This window comes from Bufo gargarizans, chromosome 4 (genome assembly GCF_014858855.1).
Source record: "Bufo gargarizans isolate SCDJY-AF-19 chromosome 4, ASM1485885v1, whole genome shotgun sequence".
In the NCBI taxonomy this organism is placed as follows: domain Eukaryota; kingdom Metazoa; phylum Chordata; class Amphibia; order Anura; family Bufonidae; genus Bufo; species Bufo gargarizans.
Window position 1 is genome coordinate 110,605,302 of NC_058083.1, and position 23,228 is coordinate 110,628,529.

Below are 23,228 nucleotides of genomic sequence, written 5' to 3' on the forward strand. Positions count from 1 at the left end.
CGGCCCGGGAGCAGGCTACAGACCAGCCAGAGCGAGCCCTCCCGATACCCCCCAGCCCAGCATAAGCACGCGGCCGCCGGCGGACTGGGGGAGCTCCGATGAGCTTCAGGTAAACCAGGAGACCGTCCTCGGACCTTCCTGGAGATGCGAAAAATAAAAAAAAAGGGTTTAGGAAACCAATTTTTCCCATCTTCATCTCCCTGCCCGTCCGCAGGGAGACTCTTCTCTGACCCTGGCCACAGTGGGGACAGGAACACTGAGGTGTTGTGGTGGGAGGGGGCAATTTAACCTCTTCTCCGTTTCCTGCCCCCACAGAGGTCATGGGTCAATCTCCTTGTGGCCGTCATGGTGATGATATGGGAAAAGCTACTGACACATGACAGGTTCAATCTGGCAATGTGAATATGTTCGGTGTACGCGCCAGGAGCTTTGCCATCATACTACTGAATTTAAAGGGAATACAGTCTGTGGACAAAGCTCTTCTCTAAAGGGTTAATGGGTTCACCTTCAGGTAGGAGCCATAGTAGCGAGTAATGTAAGGGCTGTCACACTGGCTCAGAACGGTGATCTCTTGTTGAATGTCCTCAATCTCATCTTCTGCCTCTTCCAGGTCTATGATCTTGATGGCCACCACTTCTTTGCTGCAGTTCTCTATACCCTTGTACACTTCTCCAAAGGAGCCCCTCCCAATGCGCTCAAGCTTGGTGAAAAGGCGTTCTGGATCCATTCTGGAACCCTACAGGGGAAGAATTATCCAGAAATCGTTATTTTGTTATAAGGGCTGATGCACATCACCACTGGTGGACTTAGCATTGCCAAAATTGGGGGTGATAATGCACACCACAAAAGGCTAACCGAGGCAATAGGTTAAGTAGAATTATAATAGGCACATAGAAAATACTGACCAAGCAGCTATAGTATATGTGCCAATTATAATTCTACTTACCCTATTGCCTCGGTTAGCCTTTTGTGGTGTGTATCATCACCCCCAATTTTGGTATCTGTTGTACAATTTATGCATATGGGTTGTATCATGCAATTTGGAGCCATAGTGCTTAGGTATAATATACATTTTTACTGATGACCAATTAAGAAGTTTTTTGCACGTGCACTTTATTTATATATACCAGCAGTTCACCATTGGTCCTCTTGGTTTTTAATATGTATTGTGACCCGTGTTAAATGTCTTTGTGTGATTTGTGTCAATCGTGTTTTTGTGATTTTCTAATAAAATTATGCTATGTTTGGATTACCTCGGTACCACTAGTGTTTTTTGTACTGTATTGACCCACTCCTTTTGGTCGGTTTTTATGAGGTATATAATAGCAAGGTCTAGGGAGATGTGATGGGTAAGCTCTTAGCAGGATGGCATCAGAGGGTTATACACTGGTGAGGGAATAGCCAGGTCTAAGGAAGGGGGGATCAGATGGGTAAGCTCTTAGTGGGATGGCATCAGAGCGTTATACACTGGTGAGGTATATAATAGCCAGGTCTGGGGGGGGGGGGAAAATCATATAAGTAACCTCTGAGCGGGATGGCATCAGAGGGTTATACACTGGTGAGGGATATAATAGCCAGGTCTAGGGGGGGGGGGGGGGAATCAGATGGGTAACCTTTTAGCAGGCCGGCATCAGAGAGCTTTACATTGGTGAGCGTTATAATAGCCAGGTCTAGGGAGATCAGATGGGTTACCTCTTAGCGGGCTGGCATCAGAGGGTTATTGACTGCTGAGGGATATAATAGCCAGGTCTAGGGAGATCAGATGGGTAACTTCGTAGAGGGCCGGCATCAGAGGGTTATACACTGGTGAGGTATATAATAGCCAGGTCTAGGGGGGGGAATCATATAGGTAACCTCTTAGCGGGCTGGCATCAGAGCGTTTTTTTACATTGGTGAGGGATATAATAACCAGGTCAAGGGGGGGGGGGGGGCAGATCGGTAACATGTAGCAGGCGGGTACTAGAGCATGTATAACTGCAAGGTCTAGGGAGATCAGATGTGTAACCTCTTAGCGAGCTGTCATCAGAGGGTTATACACTAGTGAGGGTTGTAGTAGTGATGATGTAATGAAGTGCGGTATAATGGTACCAGATAGTTACCTGTGTCGGGAAGTCTCGCAGATGAGCCATTCTGTTGCAATCTCGTCCGCTCAATGACCGATCACTGATCCGTAGACGGAGAACAGGCTTCTGCGGCGCAGGCTACACGCCTCCCCCCACATGGCTCACCCCCTGTACCCCCTCAGTGTGAGATACTGGCAGCAGGCGGGGGGATTGCACTAGTAATGTCTACTGAATGGGAGCTTCCAGTCACAGCAGTACGGCGATGACCTGCAGTGTACACAGCACTAAGACATGTATGTCAGGGGTGTAGTGTATGGAGGCGCTGACCCCGAGCACAGTGTGCACTACATCCTCAGGCACCATGGAGCCACGGCTGCCCTCTATACTAGTCTATGACAAGCCTGCTGCCATGCCGCTGCCCCATAGTCTGCAGACGGAGCACTACACGAGAATCTTAGCAGATGGTCGTCTCTGTACATAGGAGAAAAAATGCTCCAGGGCGCACCCCCCACCCTAATGTCACACACGTAGTGACGTCACTGCCGCCGGGATATCTGGGATGTGTAGTTTTTTAGAAGGCCGTCAAACCTTGTCATGGTGGCGCCGAGAACTACAAATCCCATGAGCAGGAGTCGCGGGGTGTTCTGGGAGTTGTAGTAGCTATGTTGGGACGTAGAACGGAGACATTTAAGTCATGTGACCGGATTTTGGCGTGACGTAATGTCCATTGGTACCGCTCTGGGAAATTGGAAGGGGTCGCTGTGGGCGACTGACCCGCCTGTGGTGTGATGCGGCGCTCCTCTCTGCTTATAATGGCTCTGTTCAGACTTTGCTATAAGTTCTTGTGTACTGGCGTCACCAGACTGTGGCCCCCGGGATGTAAACAAAGGGGCCCAGGAGCCACCAGAGCACCAGCAGTGGTGAATAAAACCCTTTCATGACTGGGGGGTGTTTTGGGCCCTTAGTGACCATAGTACAATGTAACCTTTTGGCTTGCTGAGTTCTCAAAGTGAATTTCTCCGTCTACCCCCAATTAAATTTTATTTTTTGGGTGAAGAAATGGAGATTTTTTTTTATTACATAGAATTGGAGTGGATAGTAATTTATCTCTGGTGCTACCATAGAGAAAGAATGAGCTGCCACTCCATCAGAACTGAGGGAACGGGTCCCCGTGCTCGTGATTGGTTGGGGTCCCAGCAGTCGGGCCCCCAGTGATTGGGAAGTTACACCCTATCCTGTGGATCGGGAATAACATATAAACGTGGCATAACCTCTTACATATTTCAAGTGGTTAAAGACACTGTCACCAGGATCAACCCCATTAAACCGGGTATATTGCCTGGTAGGGTTGATCCAGATGAGTAAAACACTACTTGTCTTTTTTTTTTGTAGGTGCAGGTGTTTTGGAGAAATGTACATTTTTATTTTTATGCAAATTAGCTATTGGAGCACCAGGAGGCGGCTTATGCTGTTCCGCAGGAACCGCTGTATGGAGGGGGTTAACAGAGGGAGGGAACTCCCTTCCCCATCGGGCCGCTGCACTGCTGTGGCACCGTCCCAATGGCAACTGGACGCCTTCACAGGCATCCAGCTTGCCATGGTATATCAGCCTTTCAGCTAAGTGTAAATGAAAGTACACTGCATGGTGTATTGTAGAACCATCAGAACCACTGCATCTTCAAGAATCAAGTGAGTCTGGGTCCAAAAAGTGTAAAATAAAAAAAAATCTAACTTCTTCCTATAACGACCTGATCTATAAAAGAATCAAGTTACTTTTACCACGTGGTGAACGCCATAAAAAAAATAAAAATGAAAAACTATGGTGGAATTGCAATTTTGCCCACCACACTTCCCCAAAAAATCGTATAAAAAGTGATAAAAAAAAAAGAGTCATATGTACCTAAAATTAGTACCAATCAACCCGTAATTTCATCCCGCAAAAAATGAGCCCCTTTTTAAAACAATAACCCAAAACATAAAACAATGGCTTTAAGAAAATGGAGACACAAAAATGCTTTTATTGTATAAAACTGAAATAAAATAAAAAAATAGGCATATTAGGTATCGCCATGTCCGTAACAACCTGCTCTATAATAATATCACGCAATCCAACCCGTCTGGTGAATGCCGTAAAAAAAGAAAGAAACGGTGCTAAAATCAAAAAGTCCAATATAGACCAAAATAGTACCAATCAAACTGTCACCTCATCCTGCAAAACACGAGCCCCTACATGACAATCACCCAAAAAAATAAAAATAAATATGGCTTTTAGAAAATAGATCAAATCACAAACTTTGTCGCTCCCTGCAGAATGAAGGCTGTGCATAGGGTTCCCACCCCAAGTTAATAGTAAGAATTAATCACAGCTGAAATTTGCTTTGCTCAAAATATATTTCTTTTAATTCAAGAAGGTAAGTAATGCGGCAATATGTATGAACGTTTTCGGCTCACGTTCATACATATTGCCACATTACTTACCTTCTTGAATTAAAAGAAATATATTTTGAGCAAAGTAAATTTCTACTGTTTCTTACTTTTAGAAAATGGAGACTAAAAATGAGTCCAGCAAAATCTGCCCTCCAAGAACCATATGTTGCTCCTTTTCTTCTGCGCCCTGCCGTGTGCCCATAAAGCAGTTTACGACCACATGTGTGGTGTTTCAGTAATCAGGGTAATAAATATTGAGTTTTGTTTGGCTGTTAACCCTTTCTGTGTTACCAGAAATAATGGATTCAAATGGAAAATTGCCCCAAAAAGTGAAATTTAGAAATGTAATCTCCATTTTCCTTTAATTCTTATGGAACACCTAAAGGGTTAAAAGTGTTTGTAAAATCAGTTTTGAATAACTTGAGGGGTGTAGTTTCTAAAATGGGGTCATTTATGGGTGGTTTCTACTGTGTAAGCCTCACAAAGTGACTTCAGATCTGAACTGGTCCTTAAAAAAGTAGGTTTTGGAAATGTTCTTAAAAATTTTAAGAATTGCTTCTACAATTCTAAGCCTTCTAACATCCTAAAAAAATAAAATTACCTTTAAGGAGGGCGCTACCCCTGGCATACGACATCGACAATACACAACCTTGCAAATAATCCGGTGAACAAGACGAAGGGGGTCGCCATAGCGATTCTCAAGTCCTTGCCTCACCAGGTACTAGGTTGTACTGTTGTTCCTGGGGCCAGATACCTGATCCTTTCATTACTAATGGTGGATGTGAATTCACCTTGCTTAACGCCCATGCCCCCAACCAAAACCAGACCTCCATCCTATCAGACCTGGTGGACACAGTCCTTCCTTTGATCCAAGGAACGGTCGTTTTTTGTGGCGACTTTAATGATCGATAACTCGTCTGGACACGCATCTCTCCCCTATTCCACAATTAAAAAGTCAAAAGTGCATTACTTCAATTGCAAAAATACGATCTCTGGCGCCTCCTACATCCAGCTGATAGAGACTACTCTTTTTATTCTGCCCCTCACTACTCCTACAGCCGCATAGACTATATTCTCCTCCAACAGTCTGCCCTAACGTGGCTGGAATCCACACAAATTGGCAATATTCTGTGGTCGGACCATGCCCTAATATTTTGTTCCCTGAACCTACCCTTTCTCAGTAAAACTGAGTGGACATGGTGGTTAAATGAATCCCTCCTTCTTGACCCCGTGTGCGCTGCTGATCTTCCAACCACTGTGTCAGACTTTTTGTCTGACCACAGTGAGGAAACCACTCCTCTCCCAATGAAGTGGAAGGCCCTGAAATGCATCCCGCGCAGAATTTTCATTTTCAACATGGCTCTCGTCTCAAGAAGGAGAAAGCGCTCTGCGCTAAATTGGCCCTGCAGAGGGTTGCCTCTTTGGAACTTGCCCACAAACGAGCACTCTCTTTGCCGACCCTGTGTGACCTCCCAAACGCATGGCTAGACTCTAAACGTTTGTTAGAAGCGTCTTATAAACGTATGATCCAACTATGCCGCAGCAAATTCTACGAGTATGGAAATAAGAGTGGGCGTATGCTGGCAAGAGCTCTTAGAGGAAAATTGGCTGCCTCGAATATCCCCACTGTTAAAAACCCCAAGAATCATATGGTCCACACAACCACGGACATTGCGTCCTCCTTTCATTCCTACTACTCCAACACGGTCGGGTCAAACACCTGAACCCCCTCCCCAGCTTTCCAAATTATCCACACTAGAATCGACCAGCTTGGAAACACCATTTACCGAGCTAGAACTTCAAGTGGTCCTCAAATCCTTACCAGGGGGAAGAGTCCGGGCCCTGGGGGACTCATGGCCAGATTTTATAAGTCTCTTGCGACCTCTCTCTCCCCCTTCCTGCTCCAGGTGTTCAACGCGGTGTCCCCGGGTCTCCCCTTCCTGGCGCAGGCAACTGAGGCTCATATAGCAGTCATCCCAAAATCAGGTAAAGACCCGCACCTAGACGCAGAGAAGGCCTTCGACCGCATCTCCTGGCACTCCATTCATACTGCCCTCTCTCAGCTGTGCATAGGCCAGGGTTTTCTGTCTATACCAGCAAATCTCGGCATGAGTAAAAATCAATGGCCCTCTTCCCTCCTCCTTTTCTATCCATAACGGGACGTGTCAGGGTTGCCCGCTGTCACCTTTGCTCTACATTCTGGTCATGGAAAACCTTATGGCCTCTAGCCAATCCGGACATCTCGGGGATCAGGATTGGGGAATGCGAACATAAATGTGCGGCATTCGCAGATGATCTCCTGCTCTATGTTTCCAATCCCTGCATCTCCCTGCCTTCTTTGCTCCATGAGAGATCCCGTTTTGGTGCTTGGACCAATTTTAAAATCCATATGTCCAAGTCTGAGGCTTTAAATGTATCTCTGCCCAACACCATGGTTTCCTCCCTTAAAACCTCCTTCCCCTTTGCATGGCCCCCAAACAGAATAACATACTTAGGCATAAAAATTACCGCTGACCTGACGCAGCTCTTTAGACTAAATTTTACCCCCCTTCTCCAACAGTTTCAGAAAGAGCTGGAGACATGGCGCCGCAGGGACTTTTCCTGGTTTGGCAGGATTAGCATCTTGAAAATGACCATGCTCCCTAAATTTCTTTATCTCCTGCAGACCACCCCCCTTCGTATCCCATCTACATTCTGGGCCCATATACGCCGATGTTTTACGCAATTGGTGTGGGCACCGAGTAAGCCACGAATTAAATGGGAAATACTGACCCGTTCCAAGAAGCTCTTAGACTTAATTCGTACTGACACATCTAAGTCATGGGTACACATTGTGCGTGACCTTCACAACTCACCATACACTTGCGATATTAGCATCTATCAGTCGCCAAGCCTCCCTAATCGACCCCAGAGGTCCCCTGACCCCTATAACCGATCATCGCTGCTTCCCTCCGGGCCGCTCAACTCAGACCTTTCTTCAGGGCACGCGGACCCGCCCGCTAAGATTTTACCATGTCTTATCGGGATCCTCAGTGAAACCCCTGTCTCAACTTATTGGGACCCCCACTCCAACATCTCGCAACTCCTTTGAGTATATACAACTCAAGCATTTCCATTCCTCCTTGTGTAAAACCCACACACTATCCCGAACCCTGTCTGCGTTCAAACAAATGTGCATCTCCCCCTCGGCAGTCTTCAGGAACATATCCACTATATACAAACTACTGGTGAGCTGATGCTCTTCGTGCCCTCCTTCATTATGCTGGGCCAGGGAACAGGACTTGGGTATCCAACTCACCTCTTCCCAATGGAATAGATGTTTCCTTGTATCACACAAAGCACTGATCTCCACTAAGGCTCAAGAAACTATAAAGCTATAAAGTCCAATCCATAAATGGTTCCCCACAGTGTCTGATCGATGCTGGAGGTGTCAGATGGAGGAGGGCACGATGATTTATATTTGGTAGCATTGAACCATATTGCGTCCCTTCTAGAACCTTGTACACAGGATAATTGGGGAGGTAACGGGCTTTCCCATCAGAATGCCCCTGAAGCTCTTTTATTATCTGTGCTTGACCTGAATATCCCTGCCTACAAGAACTCCCTGAAGTACATGGTTCAAGCGGTGAAGGCAGTCATTCCACGACATTGGAAATCTACCTCTCCTCCCACTCTAGAGGAATGGGTTGAGGAAATTGCTCAATACCAGAGAATGGAAGACCATATAAACGTGACACCCCTGGACGTCTCCCGGTACCTGAAGACCTGGGGCCCGTGAGACACGTTTCGTTCCTTGGAAACCTTACGAAACACACAATTGTAAACCATATCCCTCAGCTGCAAGTCATCCCCTACTCTTCCCCTCCCTCAGTCCTTTCCTCCTCTCCTCCTATTGTCCAAGTCTTTTCTCTTTCCATGCTCCTTTTTTTTTTCTCTTTTCTTCTAACTTTTTATTTTGTTCTTATTGTATTTAATGTTTGGTTCCACGAGGTTGTGTGGACCACTATGTTTTATGCTTAATGCATCGGGTATGCCCTCCTTATACTCGACTTTATGTATGTAACACAGAGCTTGAATTACATCTGTTATAATGAAAACTTTAATAAAACATGAGAAAAAATAAAATTGCATCTACAAAATCATATCATATAGTAGAGATATGAGGAATCTTAAGTAATGTTAAGTAATAACTATTTTGTGAGGTATCACTATCTGCCTATCTGCCTTAAAGAGTAATTCACATTTTGAAAATTGCTAATTTTTTTCAAATTTTCAGGATTTTTTTTTTATAAATAAAGGTGATTTATATTGACTTAAATTTACCACTATCATTAGGTATCATGAGAAAACTATCTCAGAATGGCTTGGATAAGAAAGTGTTCCAAAGGTATTACCACATAAAGTGACACATGGCCTTGTCCTTAACCCTGGGTTCACACCTGAGCGTTCCTCAAACGCGCGTTTTACGCGCGTTTTTGTCGCGCGTTTTTATGCGCGTTTTTTTGTAATAGTAAACGCGCGTTTGACGCGTGTTTGTGTCATTGACTGCAGTGTCCTATGGCCACAAACGCGCGTCAAAACGCCCCAAAGAAGCTCAAGTACTTGTTTGAGCGTCGGGCGTTTTACAGCGCGTTCGTACGCGCTGTAAAACGCCCAGGTGTGAACCCTTCCGATAGGGAAGCATTGGTTTTCATGTCTTAAGCGTTTTACAGCGCGTTTGAACGCGCTGTAAAACGCTCAGGTGTGAACCCAGGGTAAAGGTGAAAAATGGCTTGGTACTGAAGGGGTTAATTGTCCCCAGATGGTATGTTGTGAAGACATCTAGATCTGTGTGGCAGAATCCTATTGGCTGATTTGTATTTTTAGGTTGTAAGGGTATCACCCAGGTTTTTACTTAATTAAAGGAATCGTCTGGGGTCAGAAGAGGAATCCTCATATACCACCATTGCTCATGTCTTCTCATTCTATTGCCCCTAGACTAAATTTTAAGATTTGCAGCATTGCATACAACATGGTTAGAGATCATACAAAAGTTCTACCATGACAAGATTGATGTTAAGATTGGAGTTGCTGTGCGCACCTGGGCCAACGTGGCTGCGTGAATTTCACTTAACGTACGTCTGGGGGACACCTACCATAGAGTAGAACTTCATAAAAGTGATCTGCACTGAAATCCCAACCAACCTTTCAATCCACTTATGAAGGTGGCGCTGGAAGGCGCAGCTCTTAAAATATCACAAACTTTTGCGCAAATCCCATGTACGTTAACACGTGTGACATTTCTGCACCAGACACATACCAGATTTGATAAGTCTTCCTGAATACTCTTTACAAGCCTTGTGCTTGCAGCTCTTATTTCTGTTGTACCTTTTTTGCTAAGAGAGATCATATCCTTTTTTGATAAAAAAAAATATATGGAGGGACATAGACCAGAAATACAGGTTAGTAAAACAATGTGGTCACCATTAGGGCTGTTTCACAGGAGCGAGTCTATTGCGGGAATCACGCTCCGTGTGCGAGTGCGATCCTCCGCTCTGGACTTGCAGGAGCGCACGGCATTATCATGATTTATAATGCTATGTGTCTCTGCATGGCCTTATTTCTACAGAATCATAGTGACAGCTTTATGTCACTATGATTCTGTGGAAAAAAGGCCAAGCAGAGACACATAGCATTATAAATCATTATAATGCCGTGCGCTCCTGCAAGTACAGAGCGGAGGATCGCACTCACACACGGAGCGTGATTCCCACAATGGACTCGCTCGGTGTGAAACAGCCCTCACAGATTATTACAAGCATTTATTATCTATAATGTTGGGTAGCTCAGCCTTGTATTTACAGCTAGTTGTTAGGCCTCATGCACACGACCGTTGTTGTGTCCCGTGTCCGTTGTTCCGGTTTCCGTGATTTTCTGCGGACCCATTGACTTTCAATGGGTCCATGGAAAACTCGGCTAATGCACCGTTTGTCATCCGTGATCCGTGTTTCCAGTCCGTGAAAAAAATATGGCCTGTCTTTTTTTTTTCACGGACAACGGTTCACGGACCCATTCAAGTCAATGGGTCCGTGAAAAAACACGGAGGCACACAAGATTGTCATCCGCGTCCGCTTTTTTCCTATTATTTGCATGGCAAACTTGACTTAGATTTTTTTTACTTTCCTTCATGTCTGGTGATCCTCCAAAAATAAAGGAAGACACACGGAAACAAAAACGGACACGGATCACGGAACCCCTTTTTGCGGACCGCAAAAAAATACTGTCGTGTGCATGAGGCCTTAAGGCGATATTTTCCTTGGGTCCTGTGCACAAGACTCCCTGGTCGTCTCACAGTTGCCTCGATAACTGTACCGCCCAGTGTGTTTCCTGCCAGTGTAAGACCAGGAGAAAAATCACAAGAAAAGCAGCAAAAAACTGTATTTGTGGGAATATGCACCTAGAATAATTCTGGTATACTGACACCTAGTGGCAAACATGAAAACTGCACTAGGTCTTATTTAACCCTCTCACCCCCAGAGTTTTTTGTTTGTTTTTTGCATTTTCGTTTTGCGCTCACTGCCTTCCCAGAGCCATAACTTTTTAATTTGTCTGTTCACATAGCCATATGAGGGCTTAATTTCTGCGGGACAAGTTGTACTTTCCATTTATTATTGCATATGATGTAGTTGGAAAAATTCCAAATGGGGGTGAAATTGTAAAAAAAAAAGCAATTCCAACACAGTTTTACCAGGGTTTTTATTCTGCAGCTCAGTACGAATCCGGCGATACCTGATATGTATAGTTTTTCTTGCGTTTTAAAAGTGATAAAAAAATTTAAAGTGGGAAAAAATCAGTTTTCTTTTTTTGTCGACATATTTTGACCCCTATAACTTTTTTGTTATTATGTGTACGGAGCTGTTTGGGGGTTCTTTTTTTGTGGGCGATCTGAACTTTTCATTAATACCATTCTGGGGTGTGTATGACTTTTTGATCACTTTTTTATTAAATTTTTTGTAGAAAATGAAGCGACCAAAAATGGCGAATTGGCCATTTGGACACTTTTTTCCATTTTGCTGTTTGCAATATGGGGACTATATTTTTTGCACATCGCGATACCCATGATGTGTATTTTTTTCTTTTATTTTTATTTTGGGAAAAGGGGAGCGATTTTAATTTTTATGTATTTTGTTTATTTTAAAAAACTAAAAAAATTTTTACACTTTTTTATAGTTCCCATAGGGAACTATAACATGCAATCATTCGATTGCTATTCTCATAGATTCCAATGCACTAGCATTGGAATCTATCATAAAATTGCTTGTTTCCTACAGAGCCCTATTACAGGCAAGGGCTTCATGGGAAATACTATGCAGCAGCCTCCTGTCATTCACAAAACAGGGGCTGCTGCACACAAGCTCCGGCTCCTCTGATCGCTGCACGGGGGAGATGAAGCAGCACCGGAAGCGCGCATTTCGGTTTTCAGCGCGCTCAGATGTTGTGGTCAGGATTGACCATGGCATCTGAGGGGTTAAATGTCCGCGATCGGCATTACTGCCGGTTGCAGACATGAGCCGCGGGTGTTTGCTATAATAAGGAGTGGGCACCATCTTTAAAGACCCGGCCAGTGCTGTACTATTACGGTGCTGGTCGGGAATGGGTTAAATGGAATCTGTCACCATCGACCTCCCTATCCGGCTGTTTGCATAGACACAAAGCTAAGTTAATTAGGTTATGTGTACCCCAAAATGGCACTATTAAAAACTCCAACTTGTCCTGCAAAAAACAAGCCTTCATACGGTTATATCAACGGAAAAATAATTATAGCTCTTGGAAGGGGACAATGAAAAAATTACTTGGTCAATAAAAGGGTTGTCCAGGATTACAAAAACATTGCTGGTGTCTTTTAAAAACAGTGTCACACTTGTCCACAGGTCATGTACGGTATTGTAGCTTAGTCACATTCACTTCAGTGGAGCTAAGCTGCAATCCCAGATGCAACCTGTGGAGGGGTGGGACGCTGTTTTGAGAAGAAAGCAGACATGTTTTCTGATCCTGAACAGCCCCTTTAACCACCTCCGGACCGCCTAACGCAGATGTGCGGTCCGGAGGTGGCAGCGCTGCGCACAGTCACGCATATACGCGTCATCTCGCGAGACGCGAGATGACGCGAATATGCGCATGCGCAGTTCGCGCCGGCATTTCGCACAGGAGTATTTCGTCAGCAACCTGCCAGCCAATGATCGTGGCTGGCAGGTTGCTGATTTTTAAAAAAGCCAATCAAAGTGCCAGATATCAGATCATATTAGTAAATATGATCTGTTATATGGCTGCCTGCTCCTCTGCTGGTTCTTTTCGTCGGTTGGATCCAGCAGAGGAGCAGGCTTCACAGTGAGTACACCAAACACTACACTTTAGCCCCTGATCACCCCCCTGAACCCCAATTAACCCTTTGATCACCCCTGTCAATCACAAGTGAAAAGAAAAAAGTGATCAGTGCAAACTGTCACTTTTTTTTTTCACTGTTATTGACCGTTAGGTTTTAGGTATAGTTTAGGTCCCTTGGTTAGGTAGTTAGCGATCAGTTAGCGCCCAGCCCACCGCACCGCAGTCCGTTATTCGCTGATTAGCGTATAGCTAATCAGCATTTGTACTTTTATAGTATCTGGAAGTGATCAAAACTGATCACGGTCAGATCTATAATAGTACTAGTGTCACTTTAGTTCGCCCTCCACCCAAAACGCAGTGTTTGCCCGATCAGGCCTGATCGGTCGCCCACACGTGCGTTCGCCCACACCCGCCCCACCGCAGTGACAAAAAAAATTTTTTTTTTGATCACTGCACATTCACTTTACACGCACTGCGGCGATAAAAAAATCAGTTTTGATATTTTTTATCAACCGCAGCGGCCTCCGGTACTTCGCTAGCCTCCCCTTTGTAAGACAGGCTTGCTTTTTTTTTCTTGGGTAGTCTCAGGGAATACCCCTAAATTTAGTTGCCCACATGTCTAACAGGGGGTATTCTTCTGAAGAGGCCTACAGGCTTCTGACCCAGTCGGATGAGGAGTGGGAACCCTCATCTGATGAATCCAGCGGGTCAGAATACGAACCTGTAGAAAGCAGTGGCTCTCTGACCCAAAGTTCGGACGAGGAGGCTGAGGTCCCTGATACCACCAGGCGTACCCGGCCCCGTGTCGCTAGACCGCAGGTTGCGCAGGATCCGCTTCAAGAGCAGCAGAGTGGGGCTGGTGCTGTCGGATTACGTGGTGAGGCATACACCAGCAGCCCAGCCCTCCCTGGACCTAGTACCAGCACTGCCGTACAACCTGGTGAAGTAGCGAGCACCAGAAGGGCAGTTGAAGCTGGTACGGTGGCACGTGCAGTAGTGACCCCGTCGCAGCCACCGCAAAGACGTGCCCGTAGAGCCCCTAGAATCCCAGAGGTGCTGGCAAACCCTGATTGGCAGTCCCCAACTTCAGCCGCACCTGTAGTTTTCCCTTTCACTGCCCAGTCTGGAGTTCGGGTTGAGACAGCTCAGATCGGTTCGGCCCTGGGATTTTTTTAGCTGTTCTTGACTGCGGAGCTTTTAGACATAGTTGTGGCCGAAACAAACAGGTATGCCACACAATTTATCACCGCTAACCCGGGAAGCTTTTATGCCCAGCCTTTCCGGTGGAAACCAGTCCAAGTTTCCGAACTTAAAACTTTTCTGGGCCTCCTCCTCAATATGGGCCTGACAAAAAAGCATGAATTGCGGTCACATTGGTCCACGAACCCGATTCATCACATGCCCATGTTCTCTGCTGCCATGTCCAGGGCACGTTTTGAGGCCATCCTGCGGTTCCTGCACTTTAGTGACAACACCGCCTCCCGTCCCAGGGGCCACCCTGCTTTTGACCGGCTCCACAAAATTCGGCCCCTCATAGACCATTTCAACCAGAAATTTGCAGATATTTATACCCCAGAGCAAAACATCTGCATAGACGAGTCCCTGATACATTTTACCGGGCGCCTTGGCTTCAAACAATACATCCCAAGCAAGCGCGCCCGGTATGGGGTCAAATTGTATAAGCTCTGTGAAAGGGCCACAGGCTATACCCACAAATTTCGTGTCTATGAGGGAAAAGATCAGACCCTGGAGCCGGTCGGTTGCCCTGACTACCTGGGGAGCAGTGGGAAGACAGTTTGGGACTTGGTGTCACCCTTATTCGGCAAGGGGTACCATCTTTATGTGGACAATTTTTACACAAGTGTGGCCCTCTTTAGGCATTTGTTTCTAGAACGGATTGGCGCCTGTGGTACCGCGCGAACTAGTCGCGCGGGCTTCCCCCAACGGCTCGTTACCACCCGTCTTGCAAGGGGGCAGAGGGCCGCACTGTGTAACGAAGAACTGCTCACGGTGAAATGGAGAGACAAGCGTGATGTTTACATGCTCTCCTCCATTCACGCAGACACGACAATACAAATTGAGCGAGCAACCCGTGTCATTGAAAAGCCCCTCTCAGTCCACGACTATAACCTCCACATGGGAGGGGTGGACTTCAATGACCAGATGTTGTCTCCGTATTTAGTTTCCCGACGCACCAGACGCTGGTATAAGAAGGTGTCTGTATATTTAATTCAATTGGCTCTGTACAATAGTTTTGTTCTCTACAGTAAGGCTGGGAGAACTGGATCCTTCCTCAAATTTCAGGAAGAGATCATCGAGAACCTCCTGTATCCAGGAGGTTCCGTGGCCCCAACCACCAGTGTAGTTAGCCGTCTACACGAGCGACATTTCCCCAATGTCGTTCCTGGTACCTCAACCCAACAGTCACCCCGAAAAAGATGTCGTGTCTGTAGCAGGAGTGGAATAAGGCGTGACACCCGCTATTTCTGTCCTGACTGTCCGGACCACCCTGCCCTATGCTTTGGAGAGTGTTTCCGGAAGTACCACTCACAGGTACACTATTAGCATAGGGATCATCTCACCAGGACAGGCACACAGGGCTATTAGGGCCCATTCACTCACTGCTGCTGCAAACGTCTCCTTTCACATGGGACAAAGTGCATAACGCACTTCGCCACATCTTTGGGCGATTTGCGCTTTGCACATTGACCCATGGGGAAGGAGAGGTTTGTTCTATAAAGGTAAAAAAAAAAAAAAAAAACACACCAGTAAGCAAACACGTTAATGTTCAGTTAAAAAAGTTAAAGTTTATATGTTCTGTTGCAAAGTTAATAAAATTATTGCGTTGCGGCCTGGTTTTTTCTTTTTTTTTTTTTTTCTTTTTTTACCTTCCAGGTGGACCAACCGATTGACTAGCTGCAGCACCGATGTGCATTCTGACAGAAGCATTGCGCTGCTGTCAGATTACACGCAAGTCGGTGTATGCGGCGCTGCAAGACGGGATTTTCTCCTCTGCAGTGACAGATACGTTTGCCAAGGCATACGAGCTGAGGAGGAGGCGGCGTTCCTATGCTTTGGCAAACACTTTGTATATATATAAAAAAATTATTAAAAAAAATCCCGGCAATGATTTATTCATCCACATCGATTGATGTGAATGGAGAAATCTGGTTTGCCAGGGCATACGAGCTAAGTGGGTATGGATGTAGGGCGGAGCTCCTATGTCCTGGCAGACGCCTTTCCCCTCCATTTTTTTTTTTTGGCAGAGATTTTTTCATCCACATTGATCGATGCGAATGAAGAAATCTGTGCCGTTCTTTTTTTTCTTTCAGCCCAGAGGCTGAACGGAAAAAAAAATCTCATTACCTGTATGCTCAATATAAGGAGAATAGCAGAAACTCCTAATGCTGGCCATACATGTAATGATTGCGGAGACCCTCAAATGCCAGGGCAGTACAAACACCCCACAACTGACCCCATTTTGGAAAGAAGACACCCCAAGGTATTTGCTGAGGGGCATATTGAGTCCATGAAAGATTTAAATTTTTGTCCTAAGTTAGCGGAAAGTGAGACTTTGTGAGAAAAAAAATAAAAATAATCAATTTCCGCTAACTTATGCAAAAAAAAAAAAATTCTATGAACTTGCCAGGCCCCTCATTGGATACCTTGGGGTGTCTTCTTTCCAAAGTGGGGTCACATGTGGGGTATTTATACTGCCCTGGCTTTTTAGGGGCCCGAAAGTGTGAGAAGAAGTCTGGGATCCAAATGTCTAAAAATGCCCTCCTAAAAGGAATTTGGGCCCCTTTGCGCATCTAGGCTGCAAAAAAGTGTCACACATCTGGTATCGCCGTACTCAGGAGAAGTTGGGCAATGTGTTTTGGGGTGTCATTTTACATATACCCATGCTGGGTGAGATAAACATCTTGATCAAATGCCAACTTTGTATAAAAAAATTGGAAAAGTTGTCTTTTGCCAAGATATTTCTCTCACCCAGCATGGGTATATGTAAAATGACACCCCAAAACACATTCCCAAACTTCTCCTGAGTACGGCGATACCAGATGTGTGACACTTTTTTGCAGACAAGGTGGGCAAAGGGGCACATATTCCAAAGTGCACCTTTCGGATTTCACCGGTCATTTTTTACAGATTTTGATTGCAAAGTACTTCTCACACATATGGGCCCCTAAATTGCCAGGGCAGTATAACTACGCCACAAGTGACCCCATTTTGGAAAGAAGACACCCCAAGGTATTCCGTGAGGGGCATGGCGAGTTCCTAGAATTTTTTATTTTTTGTCGCAAGTTAGTGGAATATGAGACTTTGTAAGGAAAAAAGAGAAAAAAAAAAAAATCATCATTTTCCGCTAACTTGTGACAAAAAATAAAAAATTCTAGGAACTCGCCATGCCCCTCACGGAATACCTTGGGGTGTCTTCTTTCCAAAATGGGGTCACTTGTGGCGTAGTTATACTGCCCTGGCAATTTAGGGGCCCAAATGTGTGAGAAGTACCTTGCAATCAAAATGTGTAAAAAATGGCCTGCAAAATCTGAAAGGTGCACTTTGGAATATGTGCCCCTTTGCCCACCTTGGCAGCAAAAAAGTGTGACACATCTGGTATCGCCGTACTCAGGAGAAGTTGGGGAATGTGTTTTGGGGTGTCATTTTACATATACCCATGCTGGATGAGAGAAATATCTTGGCAAAAGACAACTTTTCCCATTTATTTATACAAAGTTGGCATTTGACCAAGATATTTTTCTCACCCAGCATGGGTATATGTAAAATGACACCCCAAAACACATTCCCCAACTTCTCCTGAGTACGGCGATACCAGATGTGTCACACTTTTTTGCTGCCAAGGTGGGCAAAGGGGCACATATTCCAAAGTGCACCTTTTGGATTTCACCGGTCATTTTTTACACATTTTGATTGCAAAGTTCTTCTCACACATTTGGGCCCCTAAATTGGGCCCCTAAATAACTACCCCACAAGTGACCCCATTTTGGAAAGAAGACACCCCAAGGTATTCTGTGAGGGGCATGGTGAGTTCCTAGAATTTTTTATTTTTTGTCGCAAGTTAGTGGAATATGAGACTTTGTAAGAAAAAAAAAAAAAATCATCATCATTTTCCGCTAACTTGTGACAAAAAATAAAAAGTTCTATGAACTCACTATGCCCATCAGCGAATACCTTAGGGTGTCTACTTTCCGAAATGGGGTCATTTGTGGGGGTTTTCTACTGTTTGGGCATTGTAGAACCTCAGGAATCATGACAGGTGCTCAGAAAGTCAGAGCTGCTTCAAAAAGCGGAAATTCACATTTTTGTACCATAGTTTGTAAATGCTATAACTTTTACCCAAACCATTTTATTTTTTGCCCAAACATTTTTTTTTTATCAAAGACATGTAGAACAATAAATTTGGTGAAAAATTTATATATGGATGTCGTTTTTTTTGCAAAATTTTACAGCTGAAAGTGAAAAATGTCATTTTTTTGCAAAAAAAAAGTTACATTTTGATTAATAACAAAAAAAGTAAAAATGCCAGCAGCAATGAAATACCACCAAATGAAAGCTCTATTAGTGAGAAGAAAAGGAGGTAAAATTCATTTGTATGGTAAGTTGCATGACCGAGCGATAAACGGTGAAAGTAGTGTAGTGCCGAAGTGTAAAAAGTGCTCTGGTCATGAAGGGGGTTTCACCTAGCGGGGCTGAAGTGGTTAAGGCCCAAAACAGGCTGGTTACTAAAGGGTTAAATCTTCATCAGTTACCAGCCATATCTTCTATTAGGGCTCAGCTACACAACAACATGTGTCACGCAGCTATTTGTCACAGCAATGTCGCAACATTTTTGAAATGATAGTCAATTGTGTCGCAACTCCAAAGCGACAGTTGACATGACAAAATCCATCCAAACGGTCTGGTTGCAGGTTGCAGGTTGGAATGCATGAGCCCTAACTCTTCAGCTGCTATTAGCCATATCTTCTGTTAGAGGAAGAGCTACAGCAGAAAGGACATGCTCCCTGAGCTGCCAGCCTGAATTAAATCTAGCCGAGCCACCGGAGCAATGAATGAGTTTCATCCATGAAGATATCCGTGCGTCATCTGTATTCCACGGACACTTCTCAGCAGAAAGGTAATTTCCAGAGCATCTCCTACCAGTGATCAATGAAAACAGCCATCCGTGTTGTGTCTGTGTTTTTTCATGGACCCATTGACTATAACGGGCATGTTAGGTCTGCATCAAAGACCAAAGTAGTGCATGTCTCCGTGATTTTTTCACTTACCCACGGTCCATAAAAAAATACTGATGTTTGAACAGACACGTTAAAATCAATGGGTACGGGTGATGTATGCAGAAAATGCAGACAGAACATGTCATTAAAAAATGGAAACATTCAGGGCCAGATTCATCATTAGCTCAAGTCAGAATAATGGAGCGAAAAAGTCGCAAATTTTTGCGCAATCGCTTAAACTGCGCAAAAATTTGCAACTTTTAATGGCTCTGCACTATGCTCGCCAGTTTTCTGAAAGTGGGCGTGTTTTCTTATGTTAATGAATCTCTAGACAGATTTACTATTGCGACCATTTAAAAAGTCGCAAAAAATGCACAAAATCACTCCAGTGTGGACAATGTTTATCTTATGCGACTTTTTACAAGAACATGCGACTTTTCGTAAAAACGTGCGACTTTTGTAAAACTGCTACCGTCAAACCACATTTATCACAGTCTTAAAGGGCCAATCATAAATCTGACTTAGCTAAAACTGACTTTAGCCATATGTGAAAGTGGAGTGACCTGTCAGAGTAATGATAAATCTTTGCCAAAAAACAAAAACAGGAGGAAATCATTCCATTATACCTTATTCCAGTGTAGGCTCCACTCCTGGTTTATGACCCTATTATTCCCTCCTGTCAATCACCTGCTCGATAGAGGAGGAGACTGCTGCTATCACATGCAGCGATCTCCTCCTCATTTAAGGTATGAGCGATCGCTAATGCATCGCTCTTCCCTATACTGTCTCATTGTTTGCAGGCAGCAGAGCGCCTATTACACGGCACGATCTACCGCCGGCAAACCAGGATTTTTTAACGCTTTAAAAGATCCCGATAAATTGGCAGCAGTATTACACTGTCAGATGGTCGCTAACGAGCGTTCATACAAATGCTCATTAGAGATTATCGGAATAATAATGTGCCCGTGTAATAGGACCTTTAGCCTCACAATCACTGATCAAACGCTGGGCAAACAATGACTGGTCAGCCTAATGGTAAATTATCACAAACAAATGGCAAAAAACTGATTTTTAAGACTGGATCACAGTAGTTGACATGAATGCGGTTGTGTACAGGTTTTATGTGTAGCTCCAGTAATGTGGAATACCATTAGGTTCATACTCTAAATACTCTCTTGACATCAGCTTAGCAGTGATGGCTTGTTATCCAAATATTTAACTGATGGTCTGCTATGGCTGCACTTCATCCTGATGCTCAACAGTTTCTCCTAGGAAAGTCTTCTGGAAGATTCTTTCCATTTAACGCTTTATTGATGTTTAATCTGTACTTGCTATACCAGTGTGATATAAAAGTAAAGTTTCTAATTTAGGAAAGTTTATTTAACTTGTATGCTTCTGTTTAAAAGCATGTCAGACTGTATGTAATACATGACACCTACGGAGAGAATAGATGGATACATATCATGTGCAGTGAGATGTTATTTATAACAAAGCACAAAAAAAATATTGGCACAGGCTTATTTTAACACATCCGCAGCATTCAACACATATCATGGGTCACCATCGGTATATGAGGCAGTACTAAATAATAAATGAGAAGTATTAGTTATGCAAATTGGCCTATCAGGCTGTTGCGGTAGAGGAACAAACTGTCGGAGTTAATACAGAAACTGCAGGCGCACCGCCAGCCCCCACTGACTATAATGGGATCCAGCCTGTTTCCAGAATTATACCACTGCCTTTCTCCGACTGAATCCTGGCACTAATGCCGGAAACAGGCCAAATCCCATTGCAGTCAATAGGCTTCGGCAGGGAAAGGTAATATCTGGCTATGCAGGATACCATGATTTCCAGCAAGCTGTTTGTCTACTGGAACAGCCTGCCAGAACAGTTTAGCGCTAGTGTGAAAATAGCCTAAGTCAGGGATGCTCAACCTGTGGCCCTCCAGCTGTTGTAAAACTACAACTCCCACCATGCCCTGCTGTAGGCTGTTCAGGCATGCTGGGAGTTGTAGTTTTGCAACAGCTGGAGGGCCGCAGGTTGAGCATGCCTGGCCTAAGCCAACTACTTTCATTTAAGTAATGAGGCTACTTACATTATTTTTTGCCCTATAAGAGTTTTTACTCCCAAAATTGGTGGGAAAATGGCAATGTGTCTTATGGGTCGAATACTCATGAGCGCTTCCATGTACTATGTATATTTTTCCATCAATATTATGCCCCTGGTAGCTGCTATATTCAATGCTTGCCATAAAAGGGTTATCTGCAAAACATTACTTTTCACAGGTACCCACAGGAGAGGTAAGAATTGATTTTCTATCATCATTAGAACATTCTGCTTATCACTGTTTACAGTATAAGGGACAGGAGAGAACACAAGAGAGGTGAGAACTGATTATCTATCACCACTAGAACACCCTGCTTATCACTGTTTCTTGTATAAGGACAGGAGAGAACAGAGGAAAGGTGAGAGATGATTATCACCACTAGAATACCCTTCTTATTACTAGTATAAAGGACAAGGGAGAACACATGAAGGGGAGAGCTGATTTCCTATCATCACTACAACACCCTGCTTATCACTGTTTATAGTATAATGACAGGAGAGAACACAGAAGAGGTCAGAACTGATTTTCTATCATCACTATAACACCCTGCTTATCACTGTTTATAGTAAAAGGGACAGGAGAGAAGACAGACGAGGTGAGAACTGATTATCTATCACCACTAGAACGCCCTGCTTAATATTAGTATAGGGGCCAAGAGAGGTGAGAGCTGATTATTTATCACTACTATAGAACCCTAATTGTCACTGATTATAGCACAAGAAAGAAGAAAAAATACAGGAGAGGTGAGAACTGATTATCACCACTAGAACACCCTGCTTATCACTGGTTATAGTATAAGGGACAGGAGAGGTGAGAACTGATTGTCTGTCACCATTAGAACACCCTGCTTATCACTTTTTATAGTATAAAGGACAGGAGAGGTGAGAACTGATTATATATCACCACTAGAACACCATGTTTATAGTATAAGGGAGAGGAGAGCACACAGGAGAGGTGAGAACGGATTTTTAATCACTACTTGAACACTTTGCATATTCCTAGTATAAGGGAGGGGAGAGAACTGATTATCTATTGTCACGGATCAGCGGATGTGAGCCCCCTGTGCCACTGACTGGCTATACTCTGAAGGGGCGTGTCTAAGCAACTACCTGGTTTTCACTAGAGCCTGAGATGGTGAGGATAGACTTTAGCCGTTAGGATAGTTGCCAGGGGCTACTCCAGAGAAATCCCCGATTCAGTGGCAGCTGGTCCAGGCGGTCCAGGAGATACCTCGGTAGGTACCAGAAGTACACGTGTAGTCAGGCAGGCGGGTTCGTTACCAGGAGCAACAGTGCAGTAGCGAAGGATGAGGCTGACAGGCAAAAGGCCAGGGTAGGCGGCACAGGTACAGATCAGGCAATCTGGATCGACAACAGGAGAGACAAGGCAAGTAGGCAGGGATCAGACGATAAGCAGAGTTCAGGAACGAAGTATAAATCAGGAGCACACAAGAGTATCAGGAACCAGCAAACTCAAGGACCTTGACACTGAGGCGTTTGGGAAGAGGGCTGAGCCACTTAAATACCTGCAGGAGAGCCAGGGTTGGTCAGCGAGGTCACCTGAACTAACCCACACAGCCCAGGGAGTGATGCGCTCTTCCCTTAGAGCAGTGAAACACGAAACCAGCCAACCTAATGCTGAGTGGAAGCTGTGGAGCGGAATCCTTTAAAAGCAATACCACCTACAGAAACAGTGCCCAGGCCTGCAGCAGTGAAATAAGAAGCACCGACCAAAGGTCACCACTGAGCGCGGCACCCGGGACTGCGGTGATAAGCGAGGGAAAAGCGGTGTACATTAACAGCTGTTACATCGATCATCACTAGGACTAGCAGAAGAGAGGTGAGAACTGATTATCAACACTAGAACACCCTGTTTATCACTGTTTATAGTATAAAGGACCGGGGGGAACACAGGAGAGGTGAGAACTGATGATCACCACTAGAACACCGTGCTTATCATTGTTTATAGTATACAGGACAGGAGAGAACAAGGGAGAGAGGAGAACTGATTATCACCACTAGAACACCCTGC

At 44.6% G+C, this 23,228-nt stretch overlaps 1 protein-coding gene across 2 annotated transcripts in view; it reads right to left on the minus strand.

Moving 5' to 3' along the window:
- Positions 1-23,228, minus strand: part of STK25 (serine/threonine kinase 25) — a 116,326-nt gene that overhangs the window by 17,377 nt on the left and 75,721 nt on the right. The window contains exons 1-2 of one of the 2 annotated variants that reach the window (XM_044288810.1): positions 2,100-2,592; positions 506-736 (exon numbers count right to left, since the gene is read on the minus strand). In XM_044288810.1, the coding sequence (XP_044144745.1) occupies positions 506-736; positions 2,100-2,129 (261 nt within the window). In that variant the 5' untranslated portion in view covers positions 2,130-2,592. Of the gene's footprint in view, positions 1-505; positions 737-2,099; positions 2,593-23,228 lie in introns of those variants that run through there. The other variant, XM_044288811.1, reaches the window with a different exon arrangement.